This window comes from Anas platyrhynchos, chromosome 3 (genome assembly GCF_047663525.1).
Source record: "Anas platyrhynchos isolate ZD024472 breed Pekin duck chromosome 3, IASCAAS_PekinDuck_T2T, whole genome shotgun sequence".
In the NCBI taxonomy this organism is placed as follows: Eukaryota; Metazoa; Chordata; class Aves; order Anseriformes; family Anatidae; genus Anas; species Anas platyrhynchos.
Window position 1 is genome coordinate 34,895,266 of NC_092589.1, and position 23,884 is coordinate 34,919,149.

The following is a 23,884-nucleotide window of genomic DNA, read 5'->3' on the forward strand; positions in this document are numbered from 1 at the left end:
GCTTACACCAAGTGGACAATGTTTTGAATTTGGCAGCCTACCCTCAGCCAAGTTCAGACAGCTGTGGCCTGTCACTTCAAAGACAAATGATCTCAAGCTGCCAAGATGTGATTCTGGGTCAACAGGGGCAAAAATAAAGCTGTGGTCAAATGAAAAGGAAACATTAAGTTGTTTTGTATTTTGTAACTGATTAAGCATTTACACACCGAAGTCCCAGAACTAGACATCCAGATCAGTCAGTACTGACCTGAACAGCTTTCTCCAAACAATTAGAGCTTAACTCATCCCTGCTGGTACTGGCTGCTAGTAAACAAAGGAAGAAACAAAAATGCCAAAAACAAAACCAAACACAGTTCTTGAGGTTGCATCACGGTAATTCTCTGGGTGAGGAAATTTGGTTCCAAAGCACCCCTGTAGTCCCAGCCTGCATGTCTCAGGTGCTCAGAAGTTGGCAACCAGGTTATCTGACTTTGGTGACAGCCCGTCCCGCAGTGATGCTGCTGTGGCAATTCGAGCTTCATGATGGGTTGTTTCTAGTTTGAGGTGAAGCATAAGAGACGCTACGGCTGTCTAAACTATGAGTTCACCACACCACCCATTCCCCTGCCCTCAGTCCCAGTTTTCTTGGAAACCAGGAAGCACAGCAGGGAGGGGAGGGAGGAAAGGACGGACATTTACACGTTTGGACTGCATCCTGTCAAGCAAGCAGGACGTGAAAAGTGTGGTGCACATCTGGGGCTCTGAGCTGGAAAACAGTCCCAAGTCTCACAGTTCAGATGCATCTCTACACCTCGAAAGTTGTTGTCAGCATGTAATTGCCCTGTGGCTGGTTATAAAGGCTAAGCAGCTGAATATGGGAGGCCCAACACATTTTCAGTCATTGAGCAAATTTCCCCAGCTCAGATCTGGAATGACCTCCAGCCCTTGCTGGACAGTGTCAACCTGTGCTATGGAAAATTTGGAAGTAGAGGCATGTAGAAACACAGGCAAATAAACATTACTGTAGGAATGCAAACTGGTGGTCACTATTACCATTATTATATGTGATGTTATTTGTATTTCAGTAAAACTAAAGACCACAAGTGAGACTGGAGGAATAGTTAATTCTGCTAGAGGTGGTAAACAACCCCAGAGTGACTCTCCATCCTTGAAGTTTACAGGTATTACCTGTAAAACTGAAGCTGAGCTCATGTAAAGGAAGACCTCTAAATTAATAGCACTTTTTTTTTTTTTTTTTCCTATAAATTCTTTCATTTCTTTAAAGATTTGAGAAATAGAAAAGAGATCAAACCAGGAAAGGCTGGAGTTTGCAAGCACAACTATGTGGCTTGAGCATATGAATTATATTTTATAGGGTTAACCAGGTTCTGGGAGTGAGCCAGGCAATGATAAACAAATCAAGGCAAGAATAAGACAGGTAGGAAATAAATTTCATAGGAGTATGACTCTGCGTCAGGCTATTAACAGAACCGAGTCTTCCTTTACACCCATGAAACCACAAACTGTATTCTCTCTTTACAACAAGTAGGAGTCTCTAAAGAGACAAGGAGGAAAAAAAATCTCCTATCAGAGCTATGTCAATATAGAAATGTCAGTAAAGGTTCTGTTGATTAAAAGAATTTCCCAACACAGAGGATAAAATACGTTTTACAGGGTGGTCTGTAAATGCTCTTAATGACAACCCTTCCCCTCCCAACTACAAATGCTTACTTAGCTTTTCAATAGCTATGTTGGAGGCACACATCCATTTAACATTTGAAAATTTTCACATAGAATTCCCTTCTGAATAGGCGGTGTATGTTTAAGATTTAATTCAATGAATAGGGACAAATTCTGCGCTTTGAAAATTTGATGTAAATCTGCACTATCTGCCCTAATATAATTATTAAATCACTTTAAATGAGAACACAGGGGCAGGAATGTAATACAGGAAAGGGTTACTTTCTAACTGCTTGTATGATTTAAGGCAGATAAATAAATAATAATAATCAGCCTTTGTTTCTGAAAGGAGATATTCAGTCTACCCGAAGCACCATCCAAGTCATTAAAGGATTCCCAGGTGCCAGTATTTGGAAAGGGTATTAGCTATTCAAACAGTGTAGGCAGAGGTCTCTGCTCTTCTCTCTCCTGGGTCATCTCAGATTTCTTCAATCTCTGCCCAGAACTGAACACAGGCGGGAAAGAAAGCTTGGAAATTTCAGAGGAGTAAAATTTTCTCGTGAACAAAAAGAACATATTTTTCAGTCCTGCAGTGAAAATGAGGAAAACCCTTCTTTGTTAGTACAACTGCAAGGCTGATTGGATGGGGGCCTGCACACTGCACATGGAGGGGAAGACAGCAGGAGACCAGGCTCTGCAGCAGATGCTGTGCAGGAACCGTCTTTTCCTTCCCTTTTCAGAGATAATTTACCTGGCTTGACTCTATTCCTGGGAAAAGAAACCACACAGAAATGTCAGCACAATGCAGCTGGGTTGTTCAAACAGAATCATTCAGCAGCAGGTGGCAAAAGTGAATCCACGCAAATGCAAAGGAATTGCTGAGGGGATGGCTGAGCCATACTGACAACAGTCAGTGCCCCAGAGACAGGGATGCAAACACCTCTCTGGGAGGGAAGTTCAGACTTAGGGTAATGACAATCATCTCAAGCCACCCACCCCAGCTGAGGTGGTCTCTATCTCCTGTACATTTTTAAAAGTTACTAGTTGTTAGCCAGTGAGTAGAAATTTCAGTTTGGAAAAGTTTTCCTGAGGAAATAAAAAAGGCATTGGAAATATCAGTCACTACAGATACAGACATGAGGAAAGACCAGTGGACTCTTACTATCTGACAAAGGGAGAAATGCAGATGTCTCCAACTGGAATAAGCTCTGCCTAAATAAAAGCAAAGGTTTGTAGAAGAATGTTTTCTGAAAACTTCATCTTTATTTAATGAGATCTGCCTTGTGAATTGTTCTGACCCCAGAGTCCCTCTAGATGTAACTCCTCACTCCTGCTCTGAGTTCCCAGACAGTAGGCCAGAAATGCTCATCTCATCGTCAGCTTGCCAAATGCTTGTTTGCTCTCCTCACGTATCACCAGGTCTTGCCTCTGTGCTAAACTGTTAGAGAGGTTCTGTCTGGAGACACCTGCAAGCTGCAGACTTATAGACCTTTCTTCCAAAGACAAGTTAATTAAACTTTGTCACATCGAGACTGTGCTTGCTCATGGCTGCTGATTCATTCCTCTCTGTAATATATGGTCTTGGTCATGACTCTGAAAAGCTTAAATCATTCAGGTCCCAGCCACTATAAGGTATGCTCTTCCACTTTAGCAACTGCAGCCTGTAGAGAAGAAATGAGCGTCAGTCCTAAAAATTGAACTTGTACAAATCAGAGATCATCATCATCAAAACTGCTATGTGGGAACAACCAAAAAAAAAAAAAAGGTAATTGTTTGTACAATGCGTATCCTTGCTAAACAGTCCTGTGTTAGCCCTTGTGAATGCATTAACTCATTGGGGCAACACACTAGGATGATGGGTAGCTTGAAATGTGGATAATTTAATAATGCAGAAATCCTCCTGATGCCCAACCACAGTCAGGACCACAGTTCCACACTAGGTTCTCACTGATATTTTTCTGTTTCCAAGGTTTCTGAACAGAGTCCTCCCACTCAGACTGTAGGCAGTTTGGCAGCGTGGTGGGGCAAGGTCACAGCGCTGCACCTCACCTCTCTGGGTACCTGGAAAACACAAAGAGAGGTGTGTGTGTTCAGTTGCCAGCTTGATGAGTTATAGCTACTCATGTGATGCCCAGGCATGGATGTAATCAGCACATTGGTGCTTCCTACCCAGTAAATGCTTTACCTGTCCCATGTGCCAGGAACAGCCAGGAAGACAGATGCTATTAAGAGAGTAATGAAAAGCATGAAATTTAACTGATAGACATAGAAAAATTCATGTCACAACTACAACAAAGCTCATTGCCTCTTATTTCTATCTTTTCCTGACTAGGGTAGGATAACCACTTTTTTTGGGCATATTGCCTGCCCAGAGCTACGCCAAAGAGAGTCTCCGGGAAGACGTTGTCACAGTCAACCCACAGATTTCCTCTGAATCTCAGCACAGCTGTTCCCATCCTGACCTACTAGCCCAATTTCTTGCTAACTTGTTACTAGGAACACTCCTGCAGTGTTTCCAGATGTGGAGGATCCCAAGCCCGCGGCACACAGCACCTTCACCCCTTCGTCTCCAAGGCTCCCAGTGACAGCACACAGCACGCTTCAGCCTCACTAGTGGAGAAAATGGCAATGGTGCTGGGCAAGCCAAAAACCTTTTTCTTTGAACAGTTTGCAGTCAGAGTATTACCAGAATTCTGCCACATTTAGTACAGTCTCCAAGACGGAGGAAAGTGTTGGTGTTATAAAAAGTAGGGACATCCCTAGTGCCTCCTGTTGCTGTTATATTGTAAACCAGAGGACAGATAGGAGTAAGTCCACTTAAGAGCAGTGGTGGCCTAGTATATGCCCAGAACAGTACTACATTTGTCCTTTGAGAGTATTTCCAGGGCAGCCTTCATAATCTGTACCAGCAGAAGCAGTGACAGGGATCAGTGACTGCTTGTCTTTCTCTTGAGATGAGGCATGCTGGAGAACATGAAGGAAAATGAGCTCACTTCCTACTACATCGCTAAAGGTATTTTCAAATGTTTTACAACGCTGTGCAAGGCATACAGGAGCCACTGTGCACTCAGCAATAACTTACATATATTTCAAGATATTTCATGCTGCAAAGAGCTGTCTAAGCTTCAGTACCTTGCCCAAGAGGAGTGCAAGGGAGCCTGAGTTTGATTTCTCACCCAAAAGTTGACACCAACTCTACCAGGTCGACCGTGCTGTGGAGTGGAAAAGGGAGGAGCTGAAGCAGTTTGGCACATGGCTACATGTCAGGTTTGGCCAAAGGCAGGAGAGCTCAGTGCCCCGATGGGAGATTGCTGTGCACCGCTGGAGCACAGCACCTTCCCTCCCTGAAGGAGGTCCCTGAGGAAAGCTGCCTGCCCCGAGCCCTGCTGAATGATGCCCGGTGCCTATCTTCTTCCCTCCTGGCTGCCCGACTGCTAAGCTGCTTGTTTGAGCCTGCGATGGCAACTGATGGGAGAAACTGCTTTCAAACTGTTTAATAACAGTGATGGTAACCTCTGACCTTGCTGAATAGCAGTGCTTTTGACCTTTCATTTGTTAAATAATACAACCACTTATTTCCCGATGCTTATCAGTGTTTAGTAATTGGGGTCAAGACAAAGCAAGGCAGAGTACAGTTGCCCACCAGGCTTTGCTGAACCAGGAAGAATTTCCTTAAGCTACAGATTTCCTTTCTGATAATCTTCAGTCAGGGCAAGCAAAGATTGGAGACTGGGTGGCTTAGAAGATCCCTAACAGGCTAAAGAGCTGCTCAGCTGCTAGCATCTGGTTTGAATCCAGTTGTGGCTGACAGTGGCAGAAATTCATTACGGTCTCAGGTTGCCTCTCTGACTCATATGAAACGAGTATGGCTTGCAGTTCTCATGTTCACTGGCCAGCCAGCCATATCATAAAATATTAGTGCAAGAAATGGTTCTAGCGACATTGGTCATTATACAAGTTTACGAAGCCTGAAAACGCCTGTTCCTGTAGGGAAAATCAGGCTAAGGCACAATGGTAGATGACAGTGTGGACACAATTTTGTGGCCCCTCCTGCATGTTCTGCATGATTCACGTTAAAAGAGAGGGGGTTAATCTGCAAGAATCCAAGTTCATTTTTGTGAGATTTAGGTAAAACTAATGGATCTGACTGCATGTTGTACAGCTCACTGAACATCTCACTTGACAGACAAGCAGGTGACAGTGTTAAAGGCAGCAACCCTTAATCAGTGTTTTCCTTAGGTGTGAACAGGAAATAGATGAAAAAAGAAATACAAGAATTTATGATGTAACTATGGATTTAAATATACGTGCACATACATATATTTAAGTAGTGTTCGTGTAAAGTTTTAAACTTCCTTAAGACATCAAACACAACTTTTATTTGTCTAAGCAGCCAGATGACCTCATTATTTATTTACTGACGTTTGTATTAGGCCGGTTTGCAAGATTTTTAGGGCAGGAGCTATTTCACGAATGTCTGTCTGTGTGTGATTCAGCAAAACAGGGCCCCACACAGTGATCCAAATAGTGTCGGTTAAAAATAATAATAATAAAAAAAGCCATCTACTTATGGAGGTGCAGGAGATAGATGGCAAGGTCAGTAAAATTATGCTGTGCAGTGAGATTCTGAGGTAATTTTTGGTGTTGGCTGTGTAAGACATGAGGAAAACGGAGCTGCTGGTGGGATCCCAGCCAAGGTGTCCTCCATCATGGGGTGTCCCCCAGCTTTTTAGGGACACCTTTGGCTTCAGCCCTCTGAGGAACACCGAGGGACGACACACACCCACGCGGGGCTGCACGCTTAACACACTGCTTGCCACACACGGGTCAGGTTTACACGGCCCTGACACACCCGGCCCTGCCCGCTCAACCTCCCCCCTCAGCCCAGCGGGGCGCGGCCGCCATTTTCCCCCCGGGCCCGCCGCGCCGTTGCCATGGCGGCCGTTGCCGAGGCGCCGCCATTGCCTCCCGGTTGCCCGGCGACGGCGACGCGGCGGCCATGGAGGCGGAGGGGCTGCCCGGCGGCCTGGAGCTGGCGGCCGGCGGCGGCGGAGCGGGGCTGAGCCCGGAGAAGCGGGCGGCGCTGGGGGCTTCGCTGCCGCTGCTGAAGCGCGACTACCGCTTCGAGGCGGTCTGGTTCTGGGGCTGCGTCCATGGCGTGCGCGGCACCTACTACATCGCCCAGGGGCTGGGGGCTGACCGCGCCGCGCCCCGCAGCCGCCTCTACAGGTGCCCCCGGGGGAGTGGGAGAGGGAGCGGGATGGGCGTCCCAAAGACCAAAAATAAACGGTGTTGGGGGGCGACGGGGAGGGTTTGGGGGTCTGGGCAGAGCCCCGAGGGATGGGAGAGCCAAGGTGTGTTGTCGCCGGCAGCTTGGACTGCGTGGAGTGGAGCCTGCTGACGCCGGTGGCCAAGGAGGTGGGGGAGCAGGCGGAGAGGCTGAAGGGCCGCTTCCAGGGGGACCCGAGTTTTCAGTACGAGTACGCCGAGGTCAGCGCGGAAGATGCCGAAAGATTGCTCGAAGACGGTACGGAGGTAAATACGACGAAACGCTTTTCAAGCTCCTTTCGCTGCAGTTGTACCCCTCGTGCCATACAGACGGCTCCTCGTGTGTAAGAGGCAGCTGATGGGTCACAGGAACAGCCTGGGTCCTACTTGTTTAATCACAGAGTGGTTGGGGTTGGAAGGGACTGTAAACACCACCTGGTTCCAGCCCCCTGCCATGGGCAGGGACACCTCCCACCAGACCAGGTTGCCCAAAGCCCCATCCAGCCTGGCCTTGAGCACCTCCAGGGATGGGGCATCCGCAGCTGCTCTGGGCAGCCTGTGCCAGGGCCTCACCACCCTCTGAGTGAAGAATTTCTATCCAAATATTCTATACAAATATACAATTTAAATCTGCCCTCTTTTAGTTTAAAGCCCTTACTCCTTGTCCTATCCCTACACTCCCTGACAGAGTCCCTCCCCAGCTTTCCTTTAGGTCCCCTTTAGGCACTGGAAAGCTGCTGTAAGGTGCCCACAGAGCCTTCTCTTCACTAGTCTGAACAACCCCAACTCCCTCAGCCTGTCTTCATGTAACTGGAATATTCATAATAATTCTGATAATTGGCATGTGTCCCAGCTGCTCCAGGGAAAATTTCCTGCTCGGGGGCAGCTCTTTCTTCAGAACCAGCACACTTTTACCTGGACACCACTGACTGATGCCCGAAAAGTTACGGAAGCAAGAATGGGAGACAAGAGGGACTCCATATCTCCTATTTTACAGCCTAGAAAGGCTGTTCCTGTGGTTTGTTCTCTAGTTCTTGGAGTATTACCCATAGGTAATGCTCCTTCCAAAATGCATGCCTTCAAGAATCTCCCTGGTCACAGCAGGTGGAATATACCCGCCTTCCTGTCCTCTGTCATTGTGTAGCAACAGCTTCTTGATTGAACTCTTACTTCAATTATTCCTGGACTTAGATATGGCTTAGAAATATCCTCTCTCCTTCATGTTGTATTATGTGCAATTGGTACAGATCCTCACTGCAGCGTCTGAAGCTCTAGGCAGGAACTGCAGGTATCACTCTTTCTAACTGAATAGTCAAAAGCAGCTTAATTGAGAGGGAGGAAGTGGTTGAATGAAGGGAGGGACAGGTAATTCTCTTGGGAGTCTAGACTCTGCTCCTAGCCATGTTTCCTGTCATATCTTATGAGAAGAATGGCTGATTTGTGTTCATCCTTGGATAGCCATTGGGCACCAAGATGAGTTGGTCGTGGTTTCTATTGTCACATTGAGTTTATTTACAGAAACAACAAGAAGGAAAGCCCTGCCTTTAAAACTTGCCTCTTTTTTAAAAGCTCGTGATCAAGGAGGAGGACCGCCTCATAGCTACAATAGACCAGATAGACAGAGCAGTTGGTATCGTCCCCCGAGGTGCATTTGTGAAGACTCCTCTTGGGTCTGTGCATGAAAACAGAAACTTTGAAGGTAAATTCCCATTGTCTTTATCAGAATCAACTGCACTTTGATCATAAAGGCTGTAAACGAAGATGACTTTCTCTCTCTAGCTGATGCTTTGATTTCAGGTTTATTTTTGACCCGGGTAAGATGAACAGGGAGGAGACAATCCGGTGCCACTCCTGCAATTCTGACTCACACCACAGAGCTGTGAATATAATCACTAATGTTCAGGTGCACGATTCAACTCTGTGAGGTGGGAGGAGAATCTCTGAGTCATTAAACCTGTAGTTTCATTTGTCTGTGTGTGGTTTATGTCAGTGTTTAGCCATTACAGCTGCAGTGAGTTCATCATCTGCATATAGTATGTAACCAAACGGGCAGAGAGTTGGTCTTGCCTCAGTGCCCACTGCATATCTGGGACTGCAGTTAGCATGGTCCACAATGCAGCGGGGAGTAGTGCCACCCACTTGTGGCAAATCCGTGGACTTCCATGGAGTCCATTGGAGAAAGACTGTGATTCTGTCCTGTGGGCATTAGAGAAACAATATGACTGTCTGTGATACAATGTGCATTAGCCCAGCTCACTGTATTAACTTTCAGAAATGGCTGTTTGCAGGTCTTTCCTTGACTGAGGCAAAAAAGCTAAGTTCCTATTTCCATTTTACGGAGCCTAGTAACCTGAAGAATAAAACCCTGCTGGAAAAGGCTAACTGGGACCCATCCACTGACTTTCTGGACTCTCTGGAGCATGATATCCCACCAGGTAAAAACAGCAGAGTCAAGAGATGCAATGAAAGGGAAGGCAGTTTTCCCTTTCAGAGACAAGGCGTGAGTTACAGTGGAGTGGGTATGCTTAGGGGAACCCCCTGCTAACCTGTAAACATTATTCTTTATTAAACGTTGTACTTAATTCCCTTTTTTTTAAGCAATTATAAACACTTAAAATGATAAGTGTACCAGGGCTGTTGCGACCTTACAAAAGGTCTTCTGATCACACCATCACTTCCCCCCTCAGCCTCAGTGCTGTATTCCCTCCTGACTTCTGTAAAGCCTGTGACAGCTGGTGACCCTATGGGGGGAGATAAATTCCCTGTCACTGGCAGAGTTACATGGTTTGAAGTATTTCACACCTTCCATCCCACCCAGTATTGCTTTTCTTTGCCTAAATGAGCACTCATTAACGCTAAACTGATATCCTTGAGAGGCTGGGTTGAAACTTTATTTTGATAAACTGTGTTGGAAATACTGTAGTGTGGAATAATCTGTCCTCTAGCAGGATTATACACTGCAGAAGGAGAACGGAAGATGTGCATACTGGAATGTATCTTCAGTTCACAGCTCTACTGTTTTTCTGGGCAATTGTTAAATATAATGCATTGAACCTCATCCAGGGATTCCTCTGGTGAGGTATTTCTCTAAAGAGATGTTACCAGTTTGGATTTATGTTGCTGTTTTGCTTCTGGAGCTCTGAACAGGGATTTAGTTTCTCATTCAGAGAGAGTAAATCATTATATCTACCACCTGGTCTGCAGCTGCATTCCTCATTACTGTGCTGCATTTTAAAGTACATAGAATTCTACAGAACTGCTTTACGTCTGTAAACTGGGAATGGCTTTTTTTTTTTTTTCCCTAAAAAACACTGCTTTTTGCTGATATGGTGAGTTTTTGGGTTGGGCCAAACATTTCCACATCCTGCTGTCTAGAAGAATATTTGAGTCACAATCAGACTTTACGTTTGCTATTTTATTTCTGTTCTGGAGTAGCAAGATAGGATAGTAGGATAGTAGCTGTCCCGTGCCAGATAGAATTGGCTGTAAGAACTGGAATATATATATATATTTGCCCAATCTTTCCTCTGCCAAAAGAGAAGGGAGAATGAAACTAGTGAGCTGTGTCCTGAATTCTGAAAATTCTTGTCTCTTCAGAGTATAAACAGCGCTAAAATCAAAACTGTCCAACTTACTGCTAGTGTCTTTGCTGCAGTCATTTTTCAGAAATGTAGTCTGGCCATACAGCATGTTTTTACATACACTGGCTCATTGAATTGCTCATTTAGACTCAAAAAGAAGTATGGCAAGTGGGGTTAGCTCCTAGATGCTTCCTAATAAAATCTTAGTTGCAGTTTTGTATGGCAGTTAAGGCATTGCTTCTACTTAGATTTTTTTTCCCCTCTCTGTTTCTAGGGTTTCTGATAGGGAGACTCTTTAGTTTTGTGAGACCTGCAGGCACAAAGCCACTGCAGCAGGAGATGAATCTGCAGTGCTTTACGTGTTTCCACTGGGAAACTGGAACCACGGGATAAGAGCCTGAAGGCTAGTTTGCATCGCAGTGCTGTTTTTTGCCAGCTTCAGTGTGATGGGGAATGGCAGCTTCTAAAGATTAGGGACCCCTAATCCTGCAGCTTCCCATCTAGTCCAAGGGTTCAGGCAACTGGCAGGTCGTGCTGTATATTAGACACAAAGATGGAGATTTTGTGGAAGTCTTTAAATCAAATGTGACTTGTAGCGCTTTTAACCAGTGGCAGGTAGGAAGTGGGACTCAGACATGTCACCATCATGTTTGTCTTCCTGTGGCAACCTGAGGTTTGGATAAGCGTGAACCTTTGCCCTCTTCCCAGGAGGCTGTTGCTCTTAATGCAGTTCTCAGTCTCCTCAGAAAAGTTACCTATTAAAGACTACCTGAGTTCAAGTGTAGTTGAGTGCTTCTTAATGGAAGAGTAGAAGATTCATCATGGTGCCTGTGCAGCTCTGGCTGTATTGTCCTGCTCTTGCTTGGACTGAACCTGGGGATTGATGAGATGAGCTTGTCAGGCTAAGGAAGTAAGACAGGAACTGATTAAAGGATCAGCAAAGCATGCACCCTCTCTAATTGCACTCTATCATACGCAGAAAGGAGCTCTGACATTAAAGAAAGATCAACCCACCTCTTTAGCAAGCGTTCAGGCTGTCTAACGTACTGGTTGCTTGTGAAAATGTGGGGGAAAAAAAAGGAAGAGGGGACAGACACAAGCTTTGCACTGATTTTATCAGTGTGGCTCCGCTGAAGTCTCCCATTCTTGGTTGCAAAGCTTTTGAACTCTGGTTCTTGGATCACTTTCTTTCAACTCTGCCAGTGCATGTTAGTCCTGATCGAGAGCAGACAATGCTTTCTCTATTTCTTGACATGTTGTTCACAGTTCTGGCAAATCCCCACATTTTGACCTGAAGCTTTTCCTGTCTTTCCTGGCTAGCTCCTTTCTTGAACAGTTGTTATCTGAGTCGAAGCAGGAATTTCCAAACCTATTGCATTCAGAATAGATTGTGACTGAAGCAGAGAATTGTTTTTCCCCTCAGCAAATACATAAAAAATGGACCAGTAGGTGAGCAACATCTCAGTGATATTCACAGCCTGAATTGGCTAGAATTACCCTAATATCTTAAAAGACCTAAAGAACAAGACTGAGGGAGGAAAGGCTGCTTTTTTTTTTTTTTTCTTCCCCTGTCTAAATGTAACAACTCTGTTGGAATAGTTTTCTTTATTAATTGGAGACTGAGCATCTGTGATGGTTATCAAGAGGGTAACTGTCAGAACGTGGCATGTCATTATGGGAGAACAGAGGTGTCTTACAGAATGGAAGGCTGGAGGCAGAGAGAAGATTTTATTTGACAGCTGAGAGGTGGGAAGAAAGGAAGCTAAAACCAGGTTGAATCAAGGATGCAATGGTAAAAGCAGAGAGTTTAGTGCAAGAGTACAACAACTAGAGTTTTATAACAAAACTGTCTGCCACCCTTATCTTTACCAGTGATATCTGTGGTGATTGCAGGTTCCAGATTCTGCTCGTGTGTCTATCTTTGTGGTTATCTGTATACTTTAAGAGTTCAGAATATGTTGGTGCTCCTCCCCTTATCACACTGAGTCTGTCTGCTTTTTCTTGGGATCTCAGCTCCCAGAGGCAAGTGACTATGTGACTTTTTATTAAAACAAAAACCAAAAAAACATTTTTTTTTATGATTGGAGAGAAAAGTGGGAGAATGTGAACACTACCTTCTCATAGACAAATTCAGTCTGCTTACCCCCTTTTAAGATCTCCATCTCTGAGCAAAACTCATGAATTTGAGTGGCCTGACTCATGATTTTTGAACATGGGTGGGTTGTGATACTGATCTCCTTGTCACCACAGTATCAGATCATGCAATGCTTCTTTCTGATCCAAATGGCCAGCTGGCCAAAACGTTGCGTGCTGAGATCTGTAGGTTTTACTGGCCATATGTCTGCATTAAAGATAAGCTTGTTTGCTCTAGTCTAAGCAGACAATCTGCTCAAATTTATGCACAATTAGATGTAGCCTTTGAGCTGCTGGCAGATTGCCAGTGCCGTCCTTTCTGTTGCATGGAGTTCGGCACCATGGGCAATAGCATTTCAGGAACTAGAGTTGTGGCAGTTTTACATGTGCTTGTAGATAATAAAACAGCAAAGCAAACAGCAGTAATTCCTAGCATGCCTATAGCGTTTTCACTTGACCTAATGTTGGGTGGATATGAAACAATAGTCACTTGTCACACACTGACATGACGGGGAAAGTGAAAATGGAGAGGAAAGGATGACTTTACTGTGACCATCGTACCAGTTTAGGCACTGCTACATTCTGCAAGGGTGAAGGAAAAGGATGGGAGGAAGCCTAGGGTACTAGTGTAGAATGGAAGGCTTGGGAGGAACTAAAATTGGGGATGGATAATTCAGTTCTTAGTCACTTCGTAAATACACTTCAGAAAAGCAATAAGTTGACTTTGAAGGTTTGTCACAGATTACTGACTCAGATCACTTTGATATGGAGATAAGGGACACCAACAGGGCGCTGTTAAAAAATGATGCAGAAGGGGAGGTTTGTCAGAGGCAAAGGGAAAGAAAATTGTAGATAGGAAAAGATATGAGTAAAACAGGAATTCTATGAGAAGAGTTTAGTCAAAAGTCATGGCTCCCAGTCAAGAAACAGCAACTTTTGGCTCAAAGCCTACTGCAGTTCGTTGATGTCATAAGAGCAAGAATTAGAATTAAAAATCAATATAAAAGGAAATGCAGAAAGTCAGGTACGATTAATGATCAATATAAATTGGAATTTATAATGAATAAGAAATGACAAAGGAAGACAGAATAACCTGGAGTAATCCATTGCTGACTCATTTGACAACTGTAAGAAGGAATTTTTCGGGTATATTGACAGGAAAAGAAAGCATAGTAAGGGTACTGGAATCCGTCACTAAATGGCGATGGTAAAATGGCTGATAAGAACGTGGAAGGGCAGAAATGCTCAACAGTTTTTTTTTTCTGGTTTGTATTTGGAACGAAAATAAGAATATGGACTCGCATCAAATGAAGACAATAAAATACTCTTTCAGGCGGTTTTCAGACTATTTGCGAAGTGAGAGAAGGATTAGACAACCTTTACTGTGGGCCAAAACACGAGAATGGCAGAGCCAGAAAAGTTGCTCCTGAATGCATTATCTCAGAAGACTTGTGGCATACTTATGATGCTAACTTGAATAAATCCCAGCATTGCAGAGATCCTCCCCTAAACTAATCTTGATTAGTAGTTGTGATTCAGAAAGCGCTGAATGGGTGTGTTCCTGGAAGGGGTCAGAAGGGGTTTCAGCTGGGACTGGTGCCAGTGCTGATATTCTTCAGTGTATTTATAAATGATATAGAAATGCAGGAGTGGTGGAGAGACAGATAATGACAAAGGCGAGACACCCACAGAGACCTGGTAAACCAAGCTTACTTAAATAAAGTACGTTTTGGTGTAAGTGCAAAATCAAGTATACAAGAACAGGGAGCACGAGCGAGGCTGAGAATTGCATTCTGGAAGCTGTGGCTCTGAGAGGAAATCCAGACACAACCCACTGAGCACAAGCTCTCAGTCTGATGTTGAGACTTAAAAAGGCTAATATGATCTGTAGATGTATAAACAAGGGCGTAGCAAATAGGAACTGGGAGGTGACTTTACTTTTGCTATACTGCTGGTGGGATCAGGGCTGTATTACTGCACATTGCAAAACTAGAGAAGTTGCAGAAAAGAGCCACAGAATGATTCAAGGGCTGGTGAGAGACATAAACAGTTCAATCTGTTTATCTTGCAGAAAAGAACACGAGAATGACTGTATTACACTGTGTAAATACTCCACGGAGTTTAAGTATTGGGTACTGAAGGTCTAGTATAGCGGAGAAAACCATAACAGGAACCAGCAGCTGGAAATTACAGCTAGAAAAACCGAAAGGAAAAACTAGGTAGAAATCTTAAGAGTGGAATGATTGCCTGCTAGCAAGGGCAATGGATGAGTGCATTTCTTGGTATCTTAGCGTCATGCTGGATGCCATGCTGGGAGATGTGTCCTAGCCAAATGGAAACACAACCTGAAATACAAACACAAATACTAGATGTGAGTAATTGAGTTCAATTTAATAGCCAGTGGTATGTGAGAGTCCAGAACAGATGACTTCCTGGTACAACTTGGGAAATTTGATGACAGCTATGGAGAACGATGTTTGGCTTCTTCATTGCCAGTGACAATGACACAAAGGTGACAGCGGGTTCCTGAGACAGTGACTCCAAGTGCAGGGCTCTCAATACAGCTGGCTTTACTTCCTGAGCTGTAACACAGGAAGGCTTAAAAGAGCATTGAGGAGACTCCTGACTTATCACTGTCCATCACGGAGTGTGATCTGAAGAGCTGAGATTTCCTCAGATGCAGTTGCTGACTAACACAAGGAGAGATTTTATGGCATTGACCTAAATGAGTAGTATACAGAGGGGGGATAATGATGAGCCATGTCCACATGCTGCTTCACGATTCCGTTAGAGGGGGCGTAGAACTGTCTAGACAGAAGATTATTTTATCTCTTCACCCAAAAGTGCAGTGCTTTGGGAGTGTTTCTTTTACAGCATTACAGACAGGGGTTTGTGACTATTTCCTTGACTTTGGGCGTTAGCCTTTCTTTAAACTTCCTGAACAGTAGCCTGGCTCAGAACGCTAACCTCCTGTCCTCTGAGCTTCATTAGCACACTCTTTATCGGTTTAGCAAAACCTTGTGCTTAATGGGGCCTTGACGATGGAGAGGCTGCATTTTTCAGTGAGAGAGAGTTTCCTTTGGCCACTCTCAAGGGCCATTTTGGTAGCCTCATCTCGCCTACCCCAAAAGCCCAGGTACTGGGAGGAAGAGGCCCAGGAGACATGAACCTGCTTTATCTCCATGCATTAACGCAGCTAATTAACTCCCTTTTGGACTGTCCCCCCACCCCCAGGAGATTAATCCCCTATCAGCCTCCAGTCTCCAGCCATTCGAAGAGTCTGTGTCTGCAGAGGTATTTACAACCCCAGCTAGCCAGCAGAGAGCGAGCCGGGCTGTTATCAGGGCTCGAAGACAAATGGCTGCCTATCTCCCCAGTGGCCTTGCAAAATCCAGCGAAGTGCTATGCTGTGCTGGCCACCTACTTTCACCCAGCCTCCCTTCTCCGCTAACATTTCACAGATGTGACCTGAGCCCTCCCCTTTCATTGCTTAACAATAAGCAGCACCTCCCCAGCTCTGTGAAAGCTGAGAGCAAGAGCACTTTACTTCTTAGCCTGCCAAGAGCCACACGGGGACAAGGCTTTTCAAGCTGTCTCACTGAAATCCAAACTAAAAGACCCATAATGAATGAGAGGGCAGTGCTGCGTGTTAGCAAGGGGAAAAAAAAGAGGTAGCCAAAATGTAAACCAAAATACCTTTTGTGGCTCATAGCTATCCTCATTCCTGTTTAGGAGAGGTAATCCTCAGACTCAGTGAATCTGTGAAACTGAGCAATGGTATCCCTTGGAGTTACCTGACATTTAAATAAGTGGTTTCAGCAACCAAACTTTATAGGACGGTGGCACGGAGGGAGTACGACAGATGTCTGTGGATCAGAACAGCTGGTGGCTTTCGGATGTGGGTATTGAACTGAGCAGTTGGCTTAATGGGTTATTAATTAATTGGTGTTTTTTATCTGGTACCTGAATTTCTCTGTTAAAACTGAAGTCAGATATAATTCTAGGGTGGCTGTAGCTGCTGGTTTCCAGCAGGGTGCACTATGGTGCCAGCATTGTCAGCATTGAGCACAGAAAAAGAAACTACAGAAAAGTAAAACGAGGAAGAAAAGCACCAAGAAGATCAGATCGAGGAGAAGGTAAAGCCTGGGTTCCCAGGCTGTGTGTGGTGTATTGACATCCTGAATGGTAGGTAAGGAGAGGAAGAGATCCAGTCCCTCCTAGGCTTAGGCAATTTCTGGAATGGTCACTGGATTTTTAAAAAGCTTTTTCAGCATCCTTAGTGACCAGAGGCATGCAATGGATGTACCAAACACATAGGCATGTTTCCTACCTCCTACAAAGGTAGAGCCACTCTTCATTGTTGCTAGTGATGTTGGACTAGGGAGCCTTTAGAAGCCAGAGGCTTTAGGGGTTAGCTTTTAGAGGCCACTCTTAGAGAGGCCCAAGAAAGTTCCCTGGGAACAATCCAAGATGCTGTCCCTCCTACAGGTGTGGTGCTGCTAGCTTAGGAGTTCAGTATCAGACTGAAACCTCCTCCGTGGCAGCACAGCAGGAGGACTCCAGAGCCAGCTGGAGAGCCAACTTTTGACTGGCTGTCCATGATCTGCCTTGCTTTCTGGAAAGGAGTCTGTTTTCCTTTGGCTTTGTGTCTGCGAGTAATAAAAGAGTGCATTCACTGCTTTTGGGTCCTAGGTCTGTATCACCTCAGGGGGCTTGTTTAGTCAGAGGCCTTGGGTGAGTTTATCCTGGATCAGGGCTGCCCATCAACAGAGCTGTGGTGGGGTCCTTCACCCTCCTGACTGCTGCAGTGAAATAAGGAGGACAGAAGCACAGTCTTCGTAGCAACTTTCCAGGGATTGTGTTTAAGATTTGTTCCTCCTCAGTAAAGGAAAACATTGCCCACCCAGTTCCTGGTTCACTGGATGTGAAAAGGAGATGAACTTCCAGTTAACTGATGGGGAAATGCTGGTAAAGCCTCAGAACCAGAAATTGTAGTTTTATCACTCTGTTAGCCTCGAACTAAACCCTTTTTTTAGGGAATGATGAAAAATTACTCGAAGAGGAAATCCCAGGGCAGTCTGTCTGTTACTGGAAGTCAGAATGAGCCCTAAGCAGGTCAGCTTTTGCTCGCAGTGATCTATTTCTGAAGGGGCTCCACGTGAGGAGATGCGGTTCCTGCCTGTGCAGCAGCTGGCATTGGTGCCAGCTCTTTGCACGTGGCTTTCCTCTGCCGTTTGCTGATCCTTTGGCTGTACAACTTTTGCAGAGAGGGAGTCAACGGGCATTGTCTGCTTTTGCTGTCCACAAATTCTGCACGCTGAAGGGGTGTGTGGCTGTGCGTGGAGGGAGAAGGTCGAGGGACAGTTGATCTGTGGGCGTATTTGTACAGCAGTTGTGCTGTGCATAGGTTCCCAGGCTATTCCAGGTACTAGTAGATGCTTAGCCATCCTTAGTCTATCTTTCCTTAGTCTAAAGCTTTGGAATTAGCTTTAATATCACCCCAGCTGTACTGTGCTGTGTGGGCATGCTCTGAGTGACAGTATTCTCAGCAACCGGTAAACTCTTCAGGTAATTTGGGCCAGAATTTGTATCTAGCCAAGCATGAAAACATCCACTGTTCATGATCTGTGCCCTGCCATCTGTTCTTCACCCCAAGTCCTTTTAACTAGTCATGCTAACTTGATGAGGAGGTGAGAAGTACACCTTGGGGACTGACTGAGGGGTTTGTAGCCTCGCCCCTCCTGCAGGAGGGTGAATTGGATGTGCTCTAAGCATTCAGTGGGCTTTGAATCCCAGCATTGACTGCTTTGTGCTCTCTCAGAATTCAGAGATCAATGTGAGGTTCTTTGCTCGTAATCCAGCCCCTGTTCATCATTATCACCTCCTCAAAGTGGCCAGTGCTTTGTTATCAGGAGAGGCAAAATCTTACAAGGTGGCCATAATCTCCTCTGGGAGTCAGACAGATATTCTCCCTCGGGTAAGAAAGTGACAGTGACCGAAAGCTCTAGGGGGAAGATGGCTAGAACAAAGCTGTCCATTGCATCCTTTCATCAAACTGTTAATCTTTCTTTCAAAGACATCACATTTGTTTGGCGACAAAAGCCCCAAAGAAGCTGAATTGAGCCTGAAATCCTGTAGCAAGATTTAGAGGAAGCGTCTTTCATTCAGAGCGGGGAGGAGCGAGAGACTCCTTCTTTTTCTTCCTGCGAACCAATGGGCTCACAGAAGTCCACGAAGGTGACGGATTAATGCAGGGGCTCCCCAGGTAGATGCTACGTGACTCCTGGCACGCTCCAAAAACGTTTCCACAGCGACCAGCTGAACAAGAAATATGGAGTGTGACGGGATCCAGCATAAACCTGTGCTTTGGAAGGAGGGTGTTCTGCTGCGCGGAGGGATTTCTAAATTTACTGCAGAGGACCCAAGATACAATGATCCGTATTTTTGTTGTCATTATCCAAACAGAAGGGATTTGAATTAGTTTTTCCCGCTACTTAGAAGTTTTGATTGCATATTGTTTTGTTTCCTCTAGTGCACAGCACCATTCCGAATCCTTGTTCTGGCAGCTTTCTGTGCCAAGACCGCATCTTTTTCGTAACAAAACAGCAACGACAAAAAAGTAAAAAACTAGCTGGTGGGAGAAAGGATTCTGGTGCTGTTCTAATTATCACGTGGATTTAGGACTAACAGGCAATGTAACCGGGCTAAAAGGGAGGCTGTAATTAGATGTGCATTACTCCTGGGCTAGCTTTGTCAGTGCTTCCCATCCTCTGCTGCTCATTTATGTCTGTGTATTGTCCCTCCTTTTGTATCCACATTGCTGGCTGTGCACCCAGATTCCAGCTGGAAAAATAACTTTATTTTTGACTAGACTATTTTTCAACCAGATCGTTTCCCTGACCTCGTTCACTGAGCAGTAAATAAAACACTTTTGCAGGCTTTATGATGGAGGAGTGATGAGGGTGGGAATAAAGGTTTGAGGGCAGAGGCTGCTTCAACTGAATTAAACAGCACTGATGTCAGATGTCTAGGTATGGCCCAAATTTCACCTGAATATTGTGAATGTGGGACAAAGCTGCAACCCTGGAATCTTCCTCGTCAGCAGGAAGCCTCTGAAGTAGGACTGGTTTACTTTGAGGTTTGGGCATGGTTTTATTTGTGTGTCAAAGACGTGGCAGGCATTAGGACCACGCAAAAGCCTCCTGGCAGCATCTGCCTGTTTGTAAGCTCCACTTTCCTGGCTCTGGTGGCTCTTTAAAATAGTAGTGAACCTGCAACCAGTCTGTGTTTCTATTTAATTGTTATTAAATAGTTACATGGGGAATTGGAAATATTGACAGCAGTGTTAACATATGGGGTGCAGGTGGCGTGTCAAGCAAATGAAAGAAATTTAGTTTGCAGCCAGTAAGTGGCACGAAGGAGTTTGAGCCCCGCGCTGTTTGGATGCGTCCTTATGGCTGTTAGGCTGCGTGTGAAACGTCCGTGTGGTGAAATTTGTTGAGAGCCAGAGCAAAGTGACCTTTCCTTACAGCTGCTCTGCTTCGCAATTGCTCTTTGTTCCCTACAGACAGTGAGTTAGGAGTAGGAAGCTCTCCCCAGCATAGGATTTTCTGCTGGAGGGAAACGGAAGTTAAGTCCCAGGGGTGTAGTGGAGCGCTGTCAGAACTAAGTGCCTGGGGTCACACAGCCAAGCAGCAGCTGCTTTTGCAAAGGGAAATGGTTGTGTTCGCCCTCGCTAGGTGTTAATATTTGTCCTGTAACTCAGTACTTTCCTCTCACTCTGGATTGACTGCAGAAAGATGCATTACGACCTTCTCTTGCAGCAGCATATTGTGTTATTGGTAAGTGCAACCACGGCGTAGCTGCTTTTCCCTCGAGGCATTTCCTTCTTTGAAGAGGAATTGATAATGTCACTTTTATGACCCTGTGTGAGCTTGTGCGACATGGAGTCTGTGTCGGGCTGTCTAGCTTTTAAAGCTGTTTCTTCTCAAGCTTGCTCTGAAATTAGGCATTGCTGAATCACCTCCAAAGCAGTGATGTTATGAGAGGTCATACTGAAAGTGGACCAGTTACAGCAGGAAACTTCTCCTGCAAACAGCCCTCTTAAAAGGCTTTTGTTTAAAAGCTAATGTTTCATGCACCCTCTGAATTGCAAGATTCAGCCCATAGCTGAGACAGACGCAGGGGATGAGACAGGGATTTCTATTGGCGACTGCAAGGGAAGAAGAAGCTGAGAAGAAGGAGGTTGACTTTTGAAATTCAGCCCTGGTGTCCTGGCAGCTGTTGAAGGGCCATAAAAAAGGCAGCGGTTTAACACTGGGTGAGCATCAGGATCTTCAAAGTGCTTTCTTGTTTGGAAAGTTGTAAGGAACTCCTCAGAATTCCTGCCTGGGTTTGGAGGGGTGGAGGCTGCAGCCTGCTCCAAAGGGGGAATAGGAAGCTCCAGATCTTCATCCAGCGGATATTTTTCCCATGCTCTTTCCTCCCACACAGCAGCTCCCTCCCTTCCCTTCTGGAGCAGTAACAGGCAGCGCTTGGCTTCCTTAGGTTTGCTGGGTGCAGCTTAAGAACTATTTTGCTCATTTAAAAATATGTATTTTGAAGAACAGAAACCTTATCACAGCGGTGTTGCCATGAAAAATCTCTAGCGTGAGAGCTATGACCTCCATTTCCCTGCACCTCATTAAGCTTTGCATGATGAACGAGTTAACCCCACTGCTCGATTTAGGGACGACACGGGCTGCACCTCTTGCTCAGATGCAACTTAAAAGCAGTGTTTAACTGTAGGAAAGCCGGCTCTTACTTGCCATCTCCTAGTTATAGTTGTATTCCCTCCAATGCAAAAAATAAGATATATCTATATATGTTTTCCTGACTACTTCTATTGAGGATTCTTGGTGTACCTTACAGACTGATGTTCTGAGCTTCCCAGTCACACATTAAGACACCTCGCCTGAAAGAGGTGTAATGATGAGCCAATGTTGGAAAGGATTTGAACCCTGCTTCAGTATTTGTATATTAATTCAGGCCCACACCTACCCATTTTACTCTGAGAACTGTTTATAATAAAGGGAAGTTTATTTATTAAAAAAGATAAATGCAGCACCTAATTTTCATAATTCTCCTGATCCCTTTTTATATTGTATTATTCAATGCATTTCTAAAGCTTTCTCTTGAAGGAGAAGGAAGGAACGTTCATTTTAAACTATTATTTTATGCTGTTCATTTGCTACTGATTAAAATAGTTTGAGTGATTTATGACATCATTTAAAGCTCCTGCAAGAAAGGTGGGGCGGAAAAAACATCATGTTGTTTGAAGATTGTGAGATTTGAGCTGTGATGGAAGACAATACAAGTTGTCTTGGATCTTTCAAGGAGAAGAACTCCATGTCTCTTAAATTCAAATATTAACTTTTGTTTTCTGGACTGTTTCCTTGAATGTAGCTAACATGGTAAGGAATGGAAAAAATCAGTACTGGGATACTGGACTGTAATTCAACTAACCTTTAACAAAAAGGACCAAGGTAAGCAGGCAAGTTCCAGAACTTGGTTGTGATGTCTTCTTAGAAGGCAGACACCAGCATTGCGTTATCAAATGCAGTTTCTGAATGGGTTTCGTGCATTGCAGGAGTGCAGTCTGGAAAAGTTTACTGAATGAATTCAGCTATCAAGGATGATTAGAGACATCTTCCCAGTGATTTGGTTACTAAATGATGAAAGATGGCACTGCTGCTGCCATGTGGTGCTGCACAATAAATCGCAGCTCTATGACTGGGCACTGTCACGGCTGAAAACAGGACCCAAGTGAAGATGGCATTAGAATTTCAGGCAGTTACTTATAATTCATTCTGTTCTCAGCCTCTGTACTTTGTGATGGTCCAGCTGGGATTGCCCTTAAGTACCCTGCTTGTTTTGTTCAGGTCCTCGTTTCACAAGTAGTCTTATGCAGCATCAGCAAAACTTTATTGTCCCCATTTGCATAGAAGTAGATGCAGAATCAAGGATCAGAGAAGAGCTGGGAAGTATAATGTAATATTCCTCAAAGGTCGTGCATTTCTGAAATGACACGTTTGAGCCCTTTGAGACTTTGCAGCTCGAACTGATGGTAGGAAAATGAAGCAGTTGCCCATCACAGCCTTCAGAGATCTAGCATAAATGTTTTCAGTTACATCTGTCCATTTCTGCCAGGTCTGAAAGTGTATGGGAAGCTCCTTTGATCAGTGGAGTTAACTGTTGATGAATATAGAGATTGATAAGCCTGTGTGACACTGGGTAAATGTTCTGAGGAGACCGTGGATCCATGTGGTGTATTTTTGCAGAAAAAAGATAGTGGATTTAATCCAGCAGAACTTGATTTACTCTACCTTCTCTGTGAATTTGTCCAACAAAGAAGTCTTAATACAAACGTAGGACCCGAGAGCATTAGCATCCCTGTTTTCCCTCACACCTTTCCCACATAATGTGCTTCAGGCATTTGTTTTTTCCCTACAGGTAGTTTGGGGCAGAGAGTTCATCTGTGTGCATGAACACGAATGTATGCAGATTTATATACACGCATAGAAGCTATCACATATACACAAGGTGCTGGATGCTTCTAGTATGTTGGGAGGCATTAGCAAGCTAGATAATCCCTAAGGGCTTTCACCACCCAGCAAGGCAAGACACAATCCTATCCTTGACAGACTTGCTTTTCAGAGGACTGGTCCAAAATCAGACAATGGGAGTTCTTCATTCCATTATTTTCTTGTCAGGGAAACCCTTCCAAAAGTTTACAATCCTCCCTGCAAATCGACGTGTAAAGCTGCATCAAAGCCCACCAGTCTCTGGATGGAAGGCTTGCAGACCATTTCTGCAGCTTGACGCTGCAAAAAACCCTGAACTGAAAGAAAAGTCAGTTCAGTGTTAGAAATGGAAGTTATTTGTCATGATTACAGTCAGACATTTGCTTGCCACTTGTTGTCCAACACCCTCATGCATAGACTAGCTACTGCCACTAGCAAATGCTGAAAACTTTAGAAGCAAAGTTCACAAAGCAATTTGAAAACTCGCGCTTTGGCAGCAGGTGACTTTTGCCTCAGTCACTGGATGATTTGCCTTGTGGTGGAGGGTTCCCCAGCTAGGCTGCCATGCAATCCAAGTCATTTTTCAAGAGCATGTGGATTTTGTAGGAGATTCATTCAGTCAGAATTTGTCATCTCTGTGCCCGAGCCATGATGTGTGTGTTTACCCCAGCTATGACAAAG

At 44.8% G+C, this 23,884-nt stretch overlaps 1 protein-coding gene and 1 long non-coding RNA gene across 4 annotated transcripts in view; one reads left to right on the forward strand and one right to left on the reverse strand.

Moving 5' to 3' along the window:
* Positions 1–2,720: 2,720 nt before the first annotated feature.
* LOC140002132 (uncharacterized) lies at positions 2,721–6,477 on the reverse strand. Its single transcript, XR_011808159.1, has 3 exons — positions 3,845–6,477; positions 3,608–3,720; positions 2,721–3,320 (listed from the first exon to the last, which is right to left on the reverse strand). It is a non-coding gene; the product is annotated as an uncharacterized lncRNA (long non-coding RNA).
* Positions 6,478–6,607: 130 nt separating this feature from the next.
* The window catches only part of RSPH9 (radial spoke head component 9), a 53,814-nt gene continuing 36,537 nt past the window's right edge, over positions 6,608–23,884 (forward strand). Inside the window, exons 1-4 of one of the 3 annotated variants that reach the window (XM_038177020.2) lie at positions 6,608–6,888; positions 7,032–7,194; positions 8,497–8,626; positions 9,216–9,362. In XM_038177020.2, coding sequence (XP_038032948.1) covers positions 6,659–6,888; positions 7,032–7,194; positions 8,497–8,626; positions 9,216–9,362 — 670 coding nt within the window. In that variant the 5' untranslated portion in view covers positions 6,608–6,658. The remainder of the gene's footprint in view (positions 6,889–7,031; positions 7,195–8,496; positions 8,627–9,215; positions 9,363–23,884) is intronic. The other 2 variants (XM_038177023.2, XM_038177022.2) reach the window with 2 other exon arrangements.